The sequence below is a fragment of the Pectinophora gossypiella genome, chromosome 6 (assembly GCF_024362695.1).
Source record: "Pectinophora gossypiella chromosome 6, ilPecGoss1.1, whole genome shotgun sequence".
NCBI lineage: Eukaryota > Metazoa > Arthropoda > Insecta > Lepidoptera > Gelechiidae > Pectinophora > Pectinophora gossypiella.
Genome location: NC_065409.1, coordinates 2,346,884 through 2,368,978, shown reverse-complemented (window position 1 = coordinate 2,368,978; position 22,095 = coordinate 2,346,884). Strand labels below are relative to the sequence as shown.

The window sequence follows — 22,095 nt, the reverse complement described above, 5'->3', positions numbered from 1 at the left end:
GTGGAAGGAGGTTATTCCTCTGGAACAGCGTAAGGACATCATTAAAAAAAATCATAGCGAACCCACATCTGGACATTTCGGTATCTTCAAGACTAACAAACGTCTCTCGTTAAACTATTTCTGGCCAAATATGCACCGCGACGTCACCAACTTCGTTAACATGTGCGATACATGCAATTCTCACAAACATGCAAATCACGCAACCCTTGGTGTCATGGGTCGACCCAAAGAGTGTTCCAGACCTTTTCAGATGATCAGCATGGATCTCGTTGGACCCCTACCCCCAACAAGACGTCAAAACTCTTACTTGTTTGTGGTAACGTGCTGCTTCTCTAAATATACACTCATTTTCCCCATACGTCGTGCTACTGCTGATATTATAACACGGATTCTCGAGGAGCAGGTCTTTCTGGTTCACGGAGTTCCAAGTACTGTCCTTATGGATAATGGTAAACAGTTTGTTAGCAATACTTTGAAACAACTGTTTACTAATTACAAGATACCAAATGTACAGTACTGCCCTAAGTATACTGCTCAAGTTAATTCTGTCGAGCGATACAATAAAACGATTATGGTTGCCGTATCAAGCTTTATTGAAAACGACCATCGACATTGGGACCTAAATATTGCAAAAATACAATTTGCCCTAAATAGTTCTGTGAATGAAGTTACCAGATTCACACCAGCATTTCTGATATACGGGCGAGAACTCGTCACTTGCGGGTCTCATTACTTGGACACAGTCGTTGCGGAAGATCTGATTTTCAGCCCCAGAGACGAGTATGCCGAAAACATAGGTGCGCTTCGTAAAATATTTGAAAAAGTGCAAGCCTCTCTAATAAAAGCACACTCAAGAAATAGTGGCTACTATAATTTACGTCGTAAAAACGTAGAATTCAATGTGGGAGACACAGTATGGAAACGCACCTATTACCAGAGCGACAAGGACAATAGATTTTCCAAAAAACTAGCACCTAAATTCATAAAATGCAAAGTTGTTGCTAAAAGATCTCCGTTGGTCTATGATTTAGAGGACGAACGAGGAGTAAGTTTGGGTACATGGCATGTCAAGGATATTAAACTTACAAACTATTCTAAATAATTATATCTAAACTTTTACCTAACTAAAATAAAACTTTCTATATTTACAAAACTTCCTTGCTGGGATGGAAGTGAGAGAAAAACATAGAATCCTCCAGCTGCTTACTAATTCTCGAGCAGACTGTAAGAGTCAGTCAAGAGATTGATGTGTAATACCATCTAACGCCTTAGGCCTGCCAAGAACTTAAATCTTGAGCATGGCATGCGTCTTCTAATATCTTCTAATATTCTCTAAAAATACCTTAAATACTACTTTATAAAAAAAAAAAACAAAAACTACACTTACTAAAACTACCAAAACTTATACTAAAAAATCCAAAACTAGCCTAAAACAATGTCTTACTTACTAAAACTACCTACCGTCTTAAATATATTTACTTATATATAGTATTTCTAATTTTTCTTTTTTACAAAAAAAAATATTGAATCTCCAGGCCCTACCCCTAGGACATTCTAATTATTTTATCTTCGGCCCTACCCCGAAGATAAGAAAATTATACTATAAAAAGAAAAAAACGGTTACCTTAAATCTCCTATTGATTACGTGTGAGTACTAAGCTGCGGTTAAAAGTCTAGTACTCTTTTTGAAAAGGACGCAGTCACTTAAAACTAAATAAGATAACTGTTTGTGTGTGAAAGGGATGAAAGAAAGTAGGGGGTGAATGGAAGGGTTGAAATGAATGTGTACCACGTAATTTTTAGAATGGTCAATAGTAAGAAGGACAGACTAGGTTACATTTTAGTCAGCGGATTTTCTTAGCGAAAATCCTACCCAAAAAAGGGGGGTATGTAACGCCTGCCGCGTTTTACTACTGAGTGTAATTGCTCTTGTTTTTCTGTTAGGAACTATCAAAAAGTTATCATTGAAAACACTTAAAAACTACTGCTTAAAACTAAAATATTATTACATAAATAAACATATACTAATTAATTTAACAAAACATATCTATTTACAAAATAATTCCGTTAATATTGTACGACTTTAATAATTATCACATTGCGTAGGTAGCCGTACCTACATTCCACAGCCGAGCCGTTACTCTTCCGGTCGGATGTTCGACACAATCCTTCTGCCTTTGTAGCGAGAACACCTCGATTACTCGTATATTTTTTAAATACTTTTTTTTACTAATTTTGTCTACGATATAATAATTCATAGTGTTGTGTTATCCCCATTAATTGGGTAAGTGTAGCAATTACCATTTTTATTAGTTTAAATATTAACGTAGACTAGTACATGCTTTCTTTGTTCATTGCATGACTGTCATTTTTCATAATCATCGTGTAAATGTATTTTCACGCTTTAGTGCTTATTTTATATCATAATTAGCAATCTTTTATGTTCAAAACAACATTTAAATTGTCAATTTTTCTAAATTAATTCTACTTAACCAACTTAAAGTTATCTTTGTACCTAAGTACTTTCCTTGTTTAAATAATTCTTAAATGGAACAATAATAATGTACAAAATACGTTTAATGTCGTTACTATTAAAATTATTCAGCTTAAAATATTCAATTTTACTATTTTGTTAGATAGTTTTTTAAAACAACTACCTACCATAAATTTATCTTGTTCTTTGTTCTTTTTCTAAATTTATTTTGCTAAATTCACTTTTATTGTGTGTAATTTGCTGACAGCCACATCTTAGATTGCTAAGCTTGCTTGCTATCCACTTCCCATCTTCAATCAAGCTAAGGAATCGGCATGTGGCAGTCAGACTGGGAATTCGGACAATTCTTGAAATGACTAATTCCGGGTTCCAGGGTTCACCCTTCGAGTTCTACAACCGCAGGACCCACTACCGGTCCTGTACTTACCTCTACCGCTTCACCTTTCGGGTTCTACAACCCGCTGGATCCACTTTCGGTCCTGTACTTACCCCACCGTTTCTGCTGCCCTGCTGCGCGCGCCGGTGTACCCCGTGTCGTCGTGGGAAGAGTTACAGGGAAGTGGTAGTTTTCCTACTGCACCAAGGGTGCTCAGCCAGTATCAAATTACCTGCGACCCAGAGATCCGATCTATGTACTTGCTAGGGATTTAATGTCAATAAACTTGGTTTTATTTCTATATACCGTTTTATTTACCCTAGTAAGTACAACCTATTTGATTCGCGTGATAAGAACGTGACACTTTAAAAGTTCAAAACAAGCAAATAAAAGCTTATTCAAACTATAAATAGAACTAAGTAACTAACTAATAAGAATAACAAATTATAAATAATTGTAATAGTGAACTAAGTAAGCATATCATTTTGTATAACATGAAAAAATGAAATGAAAAATGTGTTTATTATTAGAAATTATACAGTAATTAAGGTAAGTAAAATAGGGAGGGTACATTATAAATATGACGACATTAACCCCAAAACTAGGCGGAACCTGTATCTTGGGAGCTCGTAAAAAATAGGGTATTTACAAGTAATGTTGGCGCATAGCTTTTTAAAGGAATGTAAATATCAAGTAGGAAACTTAAAGTTAAACTTACATATAAGTGTTAGTGTGAAAGGTGCGTAAGTTATATTAATGTGTGAGCGTGCGAGTTAGTGTGTTCGAGTATAATAGTAGAAGTAATCATAATAATGTAAAACAATAAATATTAAATGCATTTGTAACGGCTTCTGTGGCGCTGTGGTTGAGCGTTGGGCTCACGATCCGAAGGTCTTGCGTTCGAATCCCGGTGGGGACATATCACAAAAATCACTATGTAATCCCTAGTTTGGTTAGGACTAATGTCCTGTACAGGCTGATCACCTGATTGTCCGAAAGTAAGAAGATCCATGCTTCGGAAGGCACGTTAAGCCGTTGGTCCCGGTTACTGCTTACTGATGTAAGTAAGTAGTCGTTACATGAGCTATGTCAGGGGCCTTTGGCGGCTCAATAATAACCCTGACACCAGGGTTGATGAGGTTGGTAATCCACCTCACAACCCATACGATAGAAGAAGAATGCATGTGTATGTATAAATGTGAGCATGTACAGTCATGAGCAATATAATGTACCCACTTCAGGACTCTGTCGCACTAACATATTTGACATTTAGTGAGACTTACAGTTCAATTTGTCAAAAAAGTTAATGTGACATGGTACCAAAGTGTATACATATTAATGCTCGTGACCGTATGTGTGGGGGAGTGAGTTAGGATGTATTTATATGTGATACATGTAAGTGCGTGTCAAGTTATATATAGAAGCGACAATAAATCCAGCTAATTACAAAGCGTGTATCTTAGTCGTGACTACACCCCATAATTCAACAGTGACCTGAATTCGAATTGGTCACACCACCGCTATTAGGTCAACAAACTGGGTGAGATACGTGTCCAAAATTCTGAGGGTGTAGAAAATATATATGTGAATTAGATAGAACATATAGGTACTGTATGAGGTTAAAAAGAAAAGATTATTACCTGAACAAGTCGAAAGAAGGATTTATGACGATACATAGATCTAAAGAATTTGTATGCACAGGAGGAAGACCCGGTGGTGTATTGGTTTGACAAGAGCTTTCAAGTTCCGTCCGAGTCGGATTTTTTTTCGATTGAATTTTCTCTTTGTGAGTGCTATAAAAAAAAATCGATTAGGATTATTTATTTTGAAACAGCATTCTTATTACAGAATTCAAATCAACTAAAAAATTAAGCTGGCATAACAGGCGAATTTAAAATTAGAACTATTTGTCTTTTGAAACCCATCAAAAGGGCTAAAAAGGATACTTTTATTAGATCACCACGGTGTTCGGGTTCATAGTATTAGTTTTCATAGAAAGCCGGAAAAAGCGCACATATGCCGGTCAAATAGCGTACGCGTTTTTTTTTTCATGAAAAGTTTTTGATTGTACTTCTGCTGTTATTTTGCAATTGTCCTTTATAATTAAATCCCATAATACCGGATTCTTACCGCGTTCGAATCAGGGATATTAGGGAGTCTCATATATCAAAGAACCCGGTATTATGTGTATTAATTATGATAATAACCGCGTAAACCTCAAACAATATATATTGTCCTTTATGTTGGGTTTATGTGCAATAAAGTCTTTTAAATTGAGTTGAATGTCACGTCAACCCAAACACAATTCAAATGACAAGAAGTAACCCGATATTAATTTTATACTTTCCTGACACTCAGTTTGCCGGCTGCCTGATCATCATCATTCTCCTGGAGCTCTCCGTGGGCATTGCTGCTGCCGCCCTCCGTCCACAGATCGAAGGCACCATGAAGACCCAGCTCCGAGCGTCCTTCATCAAGAACAAGTCAACTCGCGAGGAGGATTCTTCTTATAGGGAATTCTGGGATCGCATTCAGTCTACTGTGAGTTGATTTTGACTTCAGTCAACCATTTTACAAAGAGAAATCGTTTGTTTAGTTCTGTTTTTCGGCTGAGATGTAAATTCTTTCCGAGGAAAATCTACAATATAGATACTACGACAAAAAAAAATATCACTGTACCTTAAAATTTTATTGGACCAAATATTGGTGTTCTGAGAAAATAATAATTTTGGTACAAACCCCAAGTTTCTACAGAGCTACTTCCATTTTAGCAGAACAGAAATAAAGCTGAGTACTTATAAAAATTGGGTTGCATATTTTTTGTCTTGATTTGGACCTGCCTTGTGGAGTCAACTCCAATATCCTAATCTACCGAAAACCTTTCCAGCTGGAATGCTGCGGCGTCACCGGCCCAGACAACTACGCCAACTCGGAGCCCCGCCTCAACCCCTCGTTCAGCTGCTGTCCCCCCGCCCAGGGCTCCGATAGTACTTCCCCCGAGATCTACCGGTCCGACTGCATCTCCTCACAGAAGTACTACACGGAAGGATGCGAAGATAAAGTCCTCACGACTGTACACAGCGCCGGGATGACTGTTATTGTGTGTGGCATCCTGTTTTGCTTCTTGGAGGTGAGTTTCATGATATCCAGTTCCAGAAAACTACATAAAACGGTTAAAACAATAATAAAAAATCTTTATGCCAAGTAACCATTGACTCATATGTGTTAGTAAATGACATATTTCTAGTGTTAGTATAAAATAAAAATAACACACAATAGGTAGCAAAAGCTTATAATACATTTAGGAGCGTGCAGCCCACTTGAAAAGTATCGGCGTCCGAAGGACGTAATATACGATCCCGACGACCCGATTACTCTAGCCATAGAGGCAGCCAATCAGCTCGCGACACCAAACACTTCAGGTCCCCGATACCGACCCCGCCGGCGTGGTCGACGATTTCCCTCATTCAGCGCTTATCGCTATTGACCCACTAGGGTCGATTAATTCTTTCAAATATTTTTCCTCTCAGACGACGCCCTGAGCCGAGGTTTGCGCCCAACTGGGCACCCTCAGGCCTGTTGTCTTAAACGTTGTACCGGGTGAGAGCCTTCAGCGCTCCCCATTTGTCCGGCCAAGTAGTTAATGCCATCTGCGGCAAATCTACAATAAGTCACGTCAAAAAAAAAAAATGTGCAGCCCACTGCAGCAACGCAAATAGGGGCTATCCCCAATCGAACAGAGAGCAAGGTTGAACTATTCAACCTGAAATATTTCTAGATTTTTACATAGACTGGATATTGTAGCTTTGTAGCACGTTTTTTAAATCTATTACCGAACCCAAACTCGCTCTTTAGTGCAGGGCCCGAAATGAATGTTAAAGTCATCAAGTCCAAAACTTTATGATACTAAAACAGTGAATCGTAAGTTAGGACAGTTTGTTAGTAATTGCATAAGTATATTATGTATTCATTTGCTATCTAGAATTTTAAAGATCCCTAATATATCGAAACTTTTTCTACCAATTTCCAAACTTCTTCACAAAATAAGTATAGTAAAAATTGCTTTTTTTATAGCATCCAGCAGTCTCGTTTGTTCAGGGAATTTATTTATGAACTAATCCCCATAAAACATGGTAGCAAGATATCATAAATAACGCGTGCATGTCACAACACCATTGCTTGGCGTGAAAATAGCATTGATTCCAGATATGGCCATACCAAGGGTTCTCATTTGAATTTCACCTTAAATATGACCTGGTACTTTGTCGTGGTTTTACAAAGTTATTTCGACTACATACATAACATTTTGTATTTGAAACAATTTCTTCAAAAATAGTCTTTACCTATGATCATTCAAGTTATAAATCATAAAAAAAGATTTATAAGATATTAATAATGTATGGATGATACGGCAGGAACGATATTTATTCATGTGGGTAGGTTGAGACAAAAATGCTCTTGTCTATTTTATGAGCTTTTACTGATTGATTTATATAAAAAATGCTTCTAAACTTCAACTTAAGAATCTCTATACTTGTATCTTGGTTGAACTTGGTTATTTTTCTGCGAGCTTACTAAAAAAAAAACATATATCTAAGTATCAAAAAAACAACATCGTATCGTTCGCATACAGATGATAACCGAGTGATGTAATTTACGCTCGTCACAGCTCGTCGATTGCTGCTGGTTCAAATCCCGTTCGAGTGCAACTATGAATAATCCGTTTTGACGCCACAAAAATACATTCGTCAACCGATCGAGTTTCAATAGTAGGACCTGACGAGTTGGCATCACGTCACACATAACACGCTATTTCGGTATCGGATCTGTTGATCTTTACCTAGGTCAAATTTACCCTAGCTGAGGTCATAATTAGCCTGTCTTCACGCCATAGTGTTTCTCTATGTGCCATAGTAACTAGCTGTCCTAGTGCTATATTGAGTTCCAAATATGATCTCCAGTAAAAGAACTAAGTATTTATCGTAAAAAAAATCGAAACACCTTGCAAGTTTACGTTTTGTCAGGATTATCAGAAAAATGTGTACATTTAGGAATAAATGTTAAATGTCGTTTAATAGTGAGTAATATGAGCTTATCAAATCTTAATGTTAATGTTCTAAATTTAAATGAATTTTTCATAGGTTTCGTATTTTGTTAAATGAGTCATTTTTATTCCGTATGGAGTATAAAGGAAATGGATAAAACAACACACGTAAATGAAAAAAAAAGCTAAAAAACGTTTATTTAATAACTTGTATTCCCTCCCCGAGCTCTAATTACTGCTTCCATACGGTTCTTCATCGATCGGATGAGAGTCACGATCACATGCTGTGGTATATTGTCCCATTCCTCTTGGATTGCATCTTGCAGCTGGCTAAGTGTTTCTGGGGCAGGATCTCTTGCTCGAATTCGTCTCTTTAATTCATCCCACAGATGTTCAATGGGATTCATGTCCGGGCTTCTTGCTGGCCATTCCATAATAGAGATATCGACTTCGTTAAGATAATCTCGTACGACGCCCGCCGTGTGAGCCCTAGCATTGTCGTGCATGAATATGAAGCCGTTGCCAATAAAATGTGCATAGGGCATCACATGAGGCTCGAGACACTCTTCGACGTACCGATGACAGTTTAGTGCAGGCAGACGTGGCCCAGACACGAAAGCAAGCTCTGTCTTACCGTCGGCGCTGATTCCTCCCCAAACCGTCCACGAACCGCCACCATAGCTGACCTTTTCTTCAATGCAGCATTGTGCATAGCGTTCTCCGTCTCTTCTGTAGACCTTGTTCCTTCCGTCGTTACCATACAGCATAATTTTACACTCATCAGAAAAGAGAACTTTGCTCCACTGTAGGTATGACCAATTTAGGTGCTCACGTGCAAAGTTAAGGCGCGCTCTTCGATGGTCTGCAGTTAATTTCGGCCCATTTGCTGGCTTATGCGGTACCAGTCCACGATCCTTCAACCTTCTTCTAATTGTAGAGTCACTTACAGCCACCCTTCGTACAACACGAAGCCGCTGCTGCAGTTGAAAAGCGTTAAGGCGTCGATTTCTTAAAGAAGTTGTTACAATAAATCGATCATCTCGCTCAGAAGTGACCCGATTCCTGCCAGATCCTGAACGGCGCGTGAACAAACCAGTCTCCCGATAACGTTTATAGACTCTATGAACAGATGACAGGCTTAGATGCAGTCTTGCAGCCACAACACGCTGACTAAGGCCAGAATCCAGCAATGCCACAACTTGGCGGCTTCTGTGGGTGAAGTATCCATACGTTTTAGAAAAAAAACCTTTTTTCAGACGTCCCAAAGTCACAGTATTGAAATAAAAAACAAAAAGTTTAAGGATAGGCGCCAATTTTTAGTTTTTAAACGCTAAATGTACTCCAACCCTAAACACACATTTGTCTCAAAACAGTGATTCATTTCGTTTATAAGATAAACAAATGAAATTCTAATTTTGAATTTTGAATTTTCGCTTATTACTGTAATGGCCAAACTGCCAGCTATACATTTATGTATTTTTTTTCATCGTATGAATTCTTTTTTGTGTTAAATTCGGACAGAAACAATGAAAACGGAAGTGTTTCGATTTTTTTGATGAGAAGTGTATATATTTTTTAATTGACGTGACTTATTGTAGATTTGTCGCAGATGGCATTAACTACTTGGCCGGACAAATGGGGAGCGCTGAGGGCTCTCACCCGGTACAAAATTTAAGACAACAAGCCTGAGGGTGCCCAGTTGAGCGCGAACCTCGGCTCAGGGCGTTGTCTGAGGCGCATACTTTTATAAATTTCATAATTATAATACAAAAGGTGTAGTATCGTACTATCGATCACTGCAAGTTTTTCTGGGGCCTAACTATAAGACTTAAAAATCTCACGGTATGTTTTGGAATTCGAAGCAAAAATATATTTTTTATTAAATAAATATAATTTTTCAACTATTTACGATATGGACGCTAACCTATGTAATTTTAACACGACCTTTGCAAGAACACGAACAAGAAGACCCCGTGGTCCGGCTAGGCGATAAAATAAAGCAATTTTATTGGATTCGTTTTCCAAACGGCCTCTGCAGTCCAGTGGTTGAGCGTTGGGCTCACGATCCGGATGTCCCAGGTTCAAATTCTGGTCGGGTCATATCACAAATAATACTTTGTGATCCCTAGTTTGCTTAGGATATTACAGATTAATCACCTGATTGTCCGAAAGTAAGATGATCCGAGCTTCGGAAGGAACGTTAAGCCGTTGGTCCTGGCTACTCACTTTCTGATGTAAGTGTGTAATCGTTACATGAGTCATGTCAGCGCCTTTGGTGGTTCAATAATAGCCCTCACACCAGGGTTCACGAGGTTGGTAGTTCACCTTACAACCCACACGACAGAAGAAGATTGGTTTCGTTCAAATATCGCGTCTCGTCTGTTGCGATACGGTTGCATGCTACAGCGATTGGTAGATGGGATTCTAATAAGAACTATTTTATTTTTTCAGGTTGCCGGAATCATCCTTGCATTATGGCTGGCGCATGCTATAAAGACCCAGGGAAAAAGCCGGGAAACAGCTTAGATATTCTTCTAAGACAAAATCTAGATTTTAGACATAGCAAGTTGCTATACTTTGTAAGCTGCACTCTACTTGTAAGTTACGTTAGGTATTTATTTTTAATTTATACAGGGAGCTACAATCACATTTCACAAATTATGAAAAAAATAGCTTATAAAAATCGTCGCTGGTAGTCAGTTTTGTCTTATGAAAAAATATATATTCATATTTTTTTCTGAATAGGTGAATTAGTACCGCAAAAAATTGATTTTGTTGACATCAAATTAAGACTTCATACGAAAAATATTATTAGGTGTAAGTACATTTTTTATAATTTACTTGTCTGCCGACATCACATATTTTCCATAAATAAAACAAATAATGTTATTAAAAAAACGTCCAGTTCAACACGCACTTTCAATTTGATATGATTCAAAAAATATTGTCACCCTAATGAATGAGTTGAGTCAGTCAGTATTATTTTCTGAGTGTGCATTAAATGTAGAAAGAGGCAAATCTTATTTTATCTCCATAATATTTGATAAAGTATTAAAAATAGATTAATGTTAACAATTATCGCGAAAATGCACTGAATTTGTTATTGGTGCTCTGTCTATATTTGAGACATAATAATAATAATTTATTTTACAAAAATGTATTATCACAATTATTATAATTACGTAATTTTTTTACGCATTTAGTTTTATAATTATTTAAATAGATGAAGTGAAATTAAGACAATGAAAAATACCATGTACCTAGTCTAAGAAATAACAGATAGAATGTAACCAAAAATCCACTAAACACCATTAATATTGTCTTGGTACAAACAAAACCAAAGCTACATTCTGTTTCTGAGTTATTTTAAATTATACCATAGCTTTAGTGTTGCTAGCTGTAGTGGTATTATAAGTGTAAATAAAATACGCTTGTCTTTTAAATGAATGAGGATAAAACTAGAAGCTCAAATGTAGGTGACAGCACTGTTGTATCTCCCTAATTTTTGACAGTTCTCCGTACTGTTACTGTCTAGATAACATTCGTGATAAATTACTATAAAATGTGGACCAACGTGGAGTGTATCCCGTCTGAAGGTTGAGTTACGAAAAAGAAAAGCAGTTTCGATTGAAAATATTATTTCTAAGCTTTCTTTTTTCCGAACTTTAGGGAATAAACATTAATACAATTATTTTGCAGCAAAGGTTAAAAGGTTATAGTATAAAAATATAACCAAAACAACTTTTCTTTTAATTAAAGCACATAATAACGGGTTCTTACCGCGTTTGAATGGGGATATGAGCATGCAACAGCACTTGCAGTAGTGTCGAAATATCGGGAGTCTCATATCCCCATTTAAAAGCGGTAAGAACCCGTTATTATGTGCTTTAATTATGATAATAACCGCGTAAACTTAAAACAACTTTTCTTTTTATTTAAATAATATGGGGAACTGACAAAATTTTAGGACAATCAACAGTAGCGACACCTGATGAGAGAAATAGGTAGTTTTTATCCTCATTCACATCAATATAAAAACTGCGTTACGGAAAACATAATCCACATATGTCTCTGATCTTTCGTACGTAGTTGTCGTCCTGTGTATTATTGTTGATGTGGACTTGGCTTTAGATTTGTCCCATTTAATGTTACCAGTATGATTGCCATACTTTGGCATTTCCTAGTCACTAATTTTTATTAACTAAATAACTTTTAAAGCCGTTACTTATCTCTGTTAAAAATAATATTACTTACCTATTTTTTTTTATATATAAGAAATATGTAAATTTTCTATCGTATTTACATTTTACGTTTACTATCATTCATAAATATAATAATTTATAATATTGAATATAACATTAAAATATCTCTATATTTCTTTATCTATGTATATGAAAGAATTGTAACTAAATACTAAATTAATTAGGTATTTCATCCCACCTAGATGTTTTTATATTTGTTATTGAGTTTTTCACAAATGAGATTCATTAATTGCATTCAATGCATAAAATTTATCTACTATTGTAATTTAAAACTTCCTCTCAAACTACCTGTTTAATGTCTAATAAATTTTGTTAGTGTTAAATGTTGAAATAGATTTTCTTAAATAAATATCAGTGTTCAATAAAAATGTCTTGCATTTTATCACACCCCGGACACTTCATACAAAACACCTGGTTTTACACAGACACAACACATTGACGTTATCGTACACGCCCATCTGTGTGTTACGTCCATACGGTTGAAGATTAAAGTGAGACCGAGGGGGTGGGGACTGAGGTAAACCTAGCTGGTGGGGAGCGGAGGTTATTCCTTATTCCATGATTTTATGCTACAGTGTCCCATCTCCCACACCCCTCGCTCATCGTCCTTTGTCGTAACTATCTACTAATCGTTCATGTTTTAAATCGTATCACTTATGTGTTGGTTACATTGAAGCAATTCCCCCAAAAAAGCAATATTACTTTTTGACATTGCGCACTTTTATATGTGAAAATGTCAAATTTCAATAGTGTGTTTTGATGAATTGCTTTGATGTAGCCTTTTTAGACCCTCTGAAGGAAGTATACACAGAGTACTTTTGGGTCTGCGTACCATAATAGGCATAAACATAACGTTGTAATTTTAATTTTCAATATGTTAGCCTTGCGTGCACGAAACAAATGACTATCATTAATAAGCGTGTCACAGTGAGTATTTTTACACTTTTTTTTGTTTATTCTAATGAGTACGTAATGAAATATGAATTATGCCTTAATTTATTAAATTAATAAATAGAAAACTGGATATAAAATGGTAATGGTTGGTAGGACATCGATAGTAAAAAGAAATAATATTTTACAAAGAAGATAATTAAACTAATAATCTGAAGGTGACATTAAACTATGGAAATGCTGTAAATTAAAACAACAATGCGATAATAGCCAGTTTATTCAACAGTAATGAAACATAGAAACATACATTTATGCGATCATATAATTTAACAGTTACCATTCAGTGTTTATAGCTAAAAGCTGACATTTATAGAGATTCAGAAAATACATTTGCATACGTATAAATCATGCTACACAAACAAACTCATTGTACTTAGTATGTGACGAATCATCTTTGCAATGTGACTTACACATAGACAAAATTTCATATCCCCTCCACCGAATCCAATGGCATTAAAAATACAAAACCAAGTTTCGGTTTTGTATTCACTAGCCAAAGAGAAATCAATATTAGGCACTTTTTTTTAAATGGACAGTTGGTTATGATAGGTTTAAAAAAATATAGCACAATTGCACGATTTTTTCTAATAGCACAATTATTAGAAAAAAATAGCGCAAGATAGGGGCGATATTTGGTACCAAAATTCAACCATCAGGTACAATATATTCTTTAATTAAACTTAATTCTACAAAAGAGTATTCGATGTTTGTTTAATAGTCGTATTCGTCAAACATACATTAACTTATTATACTGTTAAGTTATATAAAAAAAATATATAAAAAAATCTTATTTTTTTTATTTCTTTTTTTATTTTATAATCGGTATTTATTTATTTCGTTCAAAAGTGAATCAATACATTCATTTAATAATGAATACCTAGTTATGTAGGCGTCCGGATTTATCCTAAAATGAGTGTCAACCTACATTAGTGACGTGCGATGCGATGATTTAGAAAATACGTACTATTTTGCCATGTAAACGTGATCAATATAAAATGCTTATTAACTAACTACCTCTAATTTTATTACACTTAAATATTTTGTTATCATACAGCCAAACACTCCTAAAATATCTTTTTTTTTCTATTTAGAAAACGTAAAATACTCCTCTGATGAAAATACATCTATAAATTGTATGTATGTTTAAGTAGGTACGATTTTATAAAAAGACCATTTTTTATTCCCTTTTTTATTACCATTTATAATTAGTCATGTTTTTTTTAAAAGTTGATCGTTACAATGATTCGGAACAGACGAAAAGTAAATGAATTGTGATTTTCGTGTTATTTTTATTACTTATATTGCAATTTTTATTTGAAAAATTGAGTCAGAATTGTCTTCTCCGTAGCATTATCCCGTTTTTCACAGGGTCTGCTTACCTAATCTGAAGATTTGGCAGGTCCGGTTTTTATAGAAGCTACTGCCTGTCTGACATTCCAACCCGCGAAGGAAAACCAGCCTAATACAGGTTAGGTCACATACTTCCGAAAAAGCATTTCCCAGTAATATGGGTTTCCTCAGGATGTTTTCCATCACCGCTAAGCACGTGATAATCATTTATGATCCAAACATAAATTCAAAAACAAATTCGACAAAAAAATGTGTCAGAATACGATCCCTAAAACATATGGTCCCACTTGGCCAGTTTAGGCCTCAGCTGTTTACAAAAAAAATACATAATCTACCCATTATCACAGTATTTAGCTACATTGAATTAACTTTAGACTATTGTGAAGAAATATAAAATTATTTGTGGCTTTGTAGAGTGAAATATTTCAAAAATGGTAGGCTTAGATCTAAATCGAAATTAGAGAAATTAGTTACAAAAAGGCCACATTAAACTTATTCCAACTTTATCCACAATGAAATTACCAAGTATTTTGAAAATGCCTAAAATGGCTTCAAGAAAGGGTTGGTATGGTCGTTGTTTTTGCTCGACTTGGCGGGGACACTGCCGTGCCCCTAGATTCCTCTAATAAATAAAGCAAAACAGTTAGGTATATTTTTATATGCGAAAATGTCAAATTGCAACATTGCTTTGTAGATGAATTGCATCAATGTAGCCCTCAGACCAAAAATCCGAGAATTTACTTTTAGTTTAGATCATTCTCTTTCGATTTAAATCTTCATGGGTGAAATTAAATATGTTAGGTATTTGGTGCGATACGACGACGAGAAACCCCTCCCCCCACCGCTGCTTACCCCGGTGGGAAATAGGCGTGAGTTTATGTATGTATGTATGTACGACGAGAAACGTCAACGTCAAAACAGTTGATTCTGACATTGGTACTAATTCCTGTACACACAATCTAATTTTGTTTTAAGTTATACCTGTCATTTTCTTATCCGCCGAAAAAGAAAGGGACGTGCAATCGACAGGCTTTAAATTTATGGAACACACGTCAATTTTAGGAAGAAATCCAAAACAACCCTCTAAAAATTTTACTTCGGCCATGGAATTAAGTTGACAGCATACGTCAAACGGGTTGCACACCAGCGAGATACCTTTTTGATTTGCCCGGGTTATACATTCATTAACTCATGCGTTTTAAAATTAACAGTTGTCCGTCCCTTTCCTTTTCGACGGATAAGAAAATGACGGGTATAACTCAAAATAAAATTAAGAGGTGTCTACAGGAATCGGGGCCATTATGTTCCGACTTAGGTCTCAAAGTGTGCTTGTAGGTTCTGCTGCAGTTTCCGACGCTCCGATCTGATGGTTCTGGCCATCCACAGGGCCAAGACGATGCAGAATATCTGAAACATTAAATATAACGCCTTGTAAAAAGTGATAAGCAATTTCGCATGTCTTTACAAATGCTCGGATTTTGTATGCGTTGATATGACAGAATAAAGAATAATACCTTGTACGAGTATATATATCGGTAATTCTCCGCCCCGCACCTATTTGTATCGGGCGCCAGCGGCACCCCTCAGGGCCTTAGATAGTAAGCTGCTAAGGAGTGAGAGGGAGGAAGCGGTATCTGCCTCACTCGCACTTACGCGTTAGGTGTTCCATAGTAAGAATGGTATTTTTGTATGGAGAGTAAGAGAGAAATATTAATCTCTATTCAGTCATCAATTTTATAGTCAAACGTCTCATCCGCCTAAAACTACTGCAGCTTCTCACAGCCGATATAGCAGAGGAAAAGTGCAAGAAACACATTGGAAAGAAGGTATTGAAGTAGCATCATTGTTAACGACGGCCTCCTTGGTCGTCCTAAGTTTTGTTTTTTTAAATATACGTGTCATGTTCTGTTGTTTTTTTTTTATAAAATGTCAGTTTTCGTTCAATATTAAAATCAGCTTATAATGTTTTGCTTTCTCAATCTTTTCATATCATGCGCTCAACAATCATCATTAATCAACCTACCTCCAACAAAGCGAATATGACGCCAGTAGAAATAAAGATGTTCCCTTTCAAGGCCTTCTTCTGCCGCAATGCTTCTTCACACCCGATGACGTAATAAGAGCGGTCAGTGAGGCAGGTCTGGTGCAGGTGACTGCGCGCGCCACCCTCACGCAGCGGGTGTGCGCGCGCGCAACACGCGGGCGGGATTGGCCGGTTGAGGATCGCGTAGTCTTGGGGACCGTCCACACCGCAACATTGGTTCTGAGAATAAGTTTTGTTGTTAAAGAAAATAGCCACTGTGGTCTTGTGGCTTCTCAAACGGGGAGCGCCAGTTCGAACCCCGGTACGGGACTTGCACCAATGATTGTCAATTATTAATTTATCATAAGTGCAGTTTTCACTAACACAGTTGGCTCGACCATTATAGACGGCGATCACCACCTATCACGTCGGTCTAACGGCGATGGATCTACCTCTGACTACCCTTGGGATATACTGTTAAGTTAAAGGAAAAAGTATTTCTGGGGCATTCATTAAGCTGATATTTCCTTTTGATAGGAAGGCGCAGTAAGATTTTTGCAAAAAACAGATGATACCAATATAATTTCAAGTTAGAGACGCTCATCCTTCTGCATAGCGAACGTATCTAATAGCAATGATTGGGATTCTGAAGTAAGTTAAGTAGGCACCCAATTAATAAGTCTTTTAGCCTTCAAAGACGATTTGACTTGACGTAAAGTTTTTCTCGGCTGTAAACAAACTAAGTAAGTAAATATTTACTTGCTATAATGACCCTATCGGTAAGTATCCCTCAAGGACTGAATGGCATGCAATCTATGACTTATTGATCCAAGGTACCTCCTACTAATGGCATTATAATCAAGCTTGGTCCTTGCCTCGATAAGTACTTCCTTCGTCGCCTGAAGTTTTTATGTCAATCTTTATTGATTTCGACATGAAGTATCCATAAGGCAGCCAGAAACGCTTTGACGCTAGTAGAAATCAAGATAGTCGCAACATACAAGGTCCTTAATTCTGATAGCAAGAAAAACTCGCCACAGAGACACTTCAGCGGCGAGGGTGTTCTGCCATCAGGTGTTCTGCCATCAGTTGTTTGTTTCAAACAACAAGGTTGTTTTTGGAGTACCGAATAGACCATAGTATCCAACTAGCCACAAGTTAATAGTGCCACAAGTTGTCATGTTAGAAGGTGAATATATGCGTCACGCTGTGCAAACTTCGTTAGCGCGTACTACGCCACCTGTCAACGCCATCTGTTGCATGTGGGCGGAACTAGCGCCACAGGTGCAAGAGCTTTTAGTGGCGCTAGAATTCTTTACCATCGACGTCGCAAAAGAACGGCTGATGAAGAAAGAACCTTCAATCGACAGTTTTCTCCGCTAACAGTGCTCACCTCAGCCTGCAGCTGGTCCCAGAACTCCTGGTGGCGGTGGTCGTCGTCTACGGTGGCGTTCCTGTAGAACTGCACGCGCAGCTCGCTGCCCGCGCCCACCCACGCGCTCAGCACCGCGCCCCCCACACCCACTATCAGCTCCACCGACACCAGGAATATGAAGAAGCACGCGTGCTGGGGAGAATAACGAGGGTCTTAAACCACGTTAAGGATTTCAAGAAAGAAAGACAACTACATGAAAATATGAAAACATAAACTTTTATAACAGAATAAAAACATAATTATATAATGTTGGCCGAAATAGTAGTCGTTGGAATGGTATGGCAGATTTAAGGATTATCTATTTATAAACATCAAAAATAAACAGTCTCTTTATATGCATCCTGCTGCTCATCACAAGCATCCCCTCAATCAACGGAGGGGATATAAATCATACTCAACCACGCTGCTCCGCTGCGGGTCGATTGAGGTATTTTCGCTCACTCAATTGTCTGAGTTTTATGCCGCGTAAAGCCCTCTTGCTTGCTTTACAACTATTCATGTGTCAACGTTAACGGTCAATAATCAGGGCCGACGATTTTACAAGATCGTAATGAAAGCTACTCAACAGTCACTAATCCAGTGACTAATCCTGACCAAAAGTAAAAGCAAGCCAATCTCACTACTTACTCAAAATTGAGCTCAGAAGAGATACCCCTCTAGTCCAAACAACTTACCACATAAAGTATCTTAACATGCTCCCTCAAGGCTCCGATACATCCCAGTACTGCAGTCACCACGAGAGCCAACCCCAGGGTCAGGAGGAATGCCAGGACGCCCCTGGACAGAGCTGATTGCTGCTCCGGCCGGGACTTTCGTTCGCGCATGTTCATCGCGCATATCGCCATGAGGATTAGGCCGAAGAGCTGATGGAATAGTGCCCCAGTCACATTTTTTAGAGTACGTATTAGGAACAAAAATATTTGTTGCGAAAAAACAATACTTAAATGACAAAAAAAGAAGCTCAATTTGCGACTCTACTGCAAATTAAAAGAAAAAAATCTTTAGAATTATACAACGTGAGAAAATGCGTATGTGTAGATTATTACTATTTGAAAATTTAAAACTGAAAAATTGATTCTAGATTTATTCATGTAAGTAAGTAGAAAAATAATACGTTGTTAAATTATGTAACCACTAGATGGCTCTGAGACTTATAACAAGTGCGCAGATTTGGCGCGAAAGTTTTGCATAAGTAACTAGCTTGACTTTTGCTTACTTCCACCAACAAGTAAAAAATATTTACAAGACAACACACATTGAATTCTCAATAATTATGGTCTATTCTAAATTATTTTAATGAATTTTAAGTTCCAGTTCATTCAAATTTAATAAGCAATATCAAATTGCTTATTAAATTTGAATGAACTGGAACTAATGCGAATCATCGCATTCGCGACCATAACAAACTTTTCTTTCGCACTGCCCACTAGTTATTTATATTCCATACGAACAAACTTCAGAACGAAAACAAAACAATCGATATTTCTATGGAACAAAGGCTGGGGGTTTATGCGTGAACAGTAATAAAGGCTTCACATAAAACTTATAAATTCCAGTACTCACAATACAAACGATGTTGAAAAGAGTGAGAAAGAACTTCATACAGCGAATGCTTCGGGGTTTCATCTTGGGACCACTGGTTTAAGTAGTTCACAAGTAAATAAACTGAGTTAACAAATGTCCGATGGTAAGGACGCGGACAGGGGAAGTGAAGCAGGCTTCGGTTGTATCGATCATTGCATTTGACAAGCCACTGGTGATTATTGGGAGTCGGGGCGTTGTGGTGAGCGGAGCGGTGGTGACAGAGCTTTGGGATTGTCAAGGTTAGATTACATCACTAGCTTTTGAGCTGTTAATTCTCTGGTATAAAACATTACTTACTTAATCAAGATGAAAAGACTTCTGATTTTTTAAAGGTTTTGCTTTACAAACAACAAAAGAAAAATTACTTTTGTGATCACGTCTAAAATGTTATAAGGGTCATTCTTCTTTTTTATCGACAATAAGAAGTCATTTTCTCGTTATATCGGATTTAACATCTTTCATTATAACGGCAATAAATATTTAAAAAAACATCATATAGAGATGTGTCTGTAGAGGAGTATTTAGTGTTTCTCTTTATCTTGGTAATATACTGTTCCTTGCAGGCGCATTGCAAAATATATTGTGACAGAGTGGCCCTTTTCATCGGAGACAGCATTTCGATTTACCACTCTGTCACAGAATTTTGTGAAAAACAACCAAGCTACGTTAATCACTAATCGAGGAACCGATTAGTATTTCGCTAGTATTTTAAGTATAATAAGATAACTATATTTTTGGACAATGGAAAGATTAACCCCCCCCGCCGCCTTTGCCCACCTTAGAATAAGTTTATCCTGTAAATGTTTTGTGAATTTGTGTGCAATAAAGTGTTTTTATTATTATTATTATTAAATAAAATTCTAAAACATGCTATGTTATAGCAGAGCGAAGGACAGATCATTGTCGATAAAAAAGAAGAACGACCCATAAACGTAATCTTGGTAGTATTTCATTTCTTAACTGTTTCTTTCGTACTGTCTCGTGGCTCTACAACATCATTTATTTATATATTATATATATATATATTATATATATTGATTTACCAAGTGCTGAGGGCTCTCACCCGGTACAACATTTAAGACAGCAGGCCTAAGGGTGCCCAGTTGGACGCGAACCTCGGCTCAGGGCGTCGTGTGAGAGGATAATATTTGGAAGAATGAATCGACCCTAGTGCGGGAAATCGTTGACCACACCGGCGTGGTCGGTATCGGGGTTCTGAAATTGCGTTCATCAATATTCTTCTATGTAAAGTCAATTTGTTTTCTACTTCGTTCATCGCTTGCCGCTCCATTTTAAGCTTCACTACTCGCTTTTCTAATCACTGTACGACAATATATAGAGCGTGAGAACCCAGATGTCCACTTCCCCACACGCCAGGGTCTTCTACCACATTCGATTTCTTTGTCTGAACCCATTGTTCTATCCGTCCTGTACTAGCCCTTACGGCTTCGTACTGAAGGTTCATAACAGATTCAGATTTATCGACGTCTGTTGCATTCATTGTAAAATTATGACTGAAATGGGGTGACACAGGTTGGTTACAATGACATTTTAATATGCAAAATTCGAAATGTTTGATTGTGTGAAGTTTGCTATGTATGACTTATAATTCTTATATTTAGTTATATTTTTATTTATTTAGTTATATTTAGTTATATTAATTTACTTGAAATAGTTTAACCATACAGACATAAATAGTTCTAGTTTTTGTTTGACGTGACTTATTGTAGATTTGCCGCAGATGGCATTAACTGCTTGGCCGGACAAAATGAGCAGAGCTGTGGGCTCTCACCCGATACAAAATTTAAGACAATAGGCAGGTGCCCAGTTGGGCGCGAACCTCGGCTCAGGGCGTCGTCTGAGGAGATTACCTATATTGTAAGAATTAATCGACCCTAGTGTGTCGATAGCGACAAGCGCTGAATGTGGGAAATCGTCAACCACGTCGGGATTTGTTGTCGCGAGCTGATTAGCCACCTCTAAGGCTAGAATAATCGGTTACATCCAGTAGTGAGATGTTATATTTATTTACTCATATAGCAAACCTACATGCAAAGCTAGTCTCGTATAAATGTGTCACAGACATTGCAATTAATTGACTACGGTATATCGACCCATCGCATCGCTAGTAGACATAATTTGATATGAATTATGTATTGTATTGCTTCTGCTTTCTGGGGAATTGCTACTTCAATCACATCATCTCTATCAGAGCGAGCAGTGGCACAAGACGCCAGAAGCAAATTGCTGACACATGCTATTAAACTCCTAAGATTGATATGAGGAACGATTATTACGGGGACAGCCACAGGTGACAGCCCATATGGTGGTAACATTTCCTTAGCCGGTTTTGATGATTTGTCTTCTCTTCTATCGTGTGGGTTGGGAGGTGGAGTACCAACCACGCCATGATTTGTAACAGATGGTGGTAACAGATGTTTGATGTATGTTCTTTATTGTAGGGCCAATACATATAGAAGTTTTGGAGAAATAATCTGAGTCCTTGTGAATGTTAATGACTCTCATTTTCAAACTTTCATAATTAACAAGTCAATTAAACTCCACTTTAAACTACT

General features: G+C 37.1%; 2 protein-coding genes across 2 annotated transcripts in view; one reads left to right on the top strand and one right to left on the bottom strand.

Moving 5' to 3' along the window:
* LOC126367371 (23 kDa integral membrane protein-like) overlaps positions 1–12,406 on the top strand; it is a 43,780-nt gene extending 31,374 nt beyond the window's left edge. The window contains exons 3-5 of the mRNA XM_050010872.1: positions 5,229–5,411; positions 5,758–6,000; positions 10,366–12,406. Coding sequence (XP_049866829.1) covers positions 5,229–5,411; positions 5,758–6,000; positions 10,366–10,440 — 501 coding nt within the window. The 3' untranslated portion in view covers positions 10,441–12,406. The remainder of the gene's footprint in view (positions 1–5,228; positions 5,412–5,757; positions 6,001–10,365) is intronic.
* A 1,973-nt stretch (positions 12,407–14,379) lies between these two features.
* Positions 14,380–19,668, bottom strand: LOC126367368 (23 kDa integral membrane protein-like). The gene is made up of 5 exons (XM_050010867.1): positions 19,499–19,668; positions 18,610–18,798; positions 17,894–18,067; positions 16,501–16,740; positions 14,380–15,884 (listed from the first exon to the last, which is right to left on the bottom strand). Exons 1-5 carry the CDS (start codon positions 19,559–19,561, stop codon positions 15,789–15,791), a joined length of 762 nt encoding a protein of 253 aa, XP_049866824.1. The 5' UTR covers positions 19,562–19,668; the 3' UTR covers positions 14,380–15,788.
* Between the last annotated feature and the right edge of the window lie 2,427 nt (positions 19,669–22,095).

Coding starts and splice junctions, on each gene's coding strand:
- LOC126367368 (XM_050010867.1), bottom strand. CDS start 19,561: ATGAAACCCCGAAGCATTCGCTGTATGAAGTTCTTTCTCACTCTTTTC. Junction 16,741..17,893: donor GGGACCAGCTGCAGGCTGAG/GTGAGCACTGTT, acceptor ACTTATTCTCAG/AACCAATGTTGCGGTGTGGA. Junction 15,885..16,500: donor TCATATTCGCTTTGTTGGAG/GTAGGTTGATTA, acceptor TTAATGTTTCAG/ATATTCTGCATCGTCTTGGC.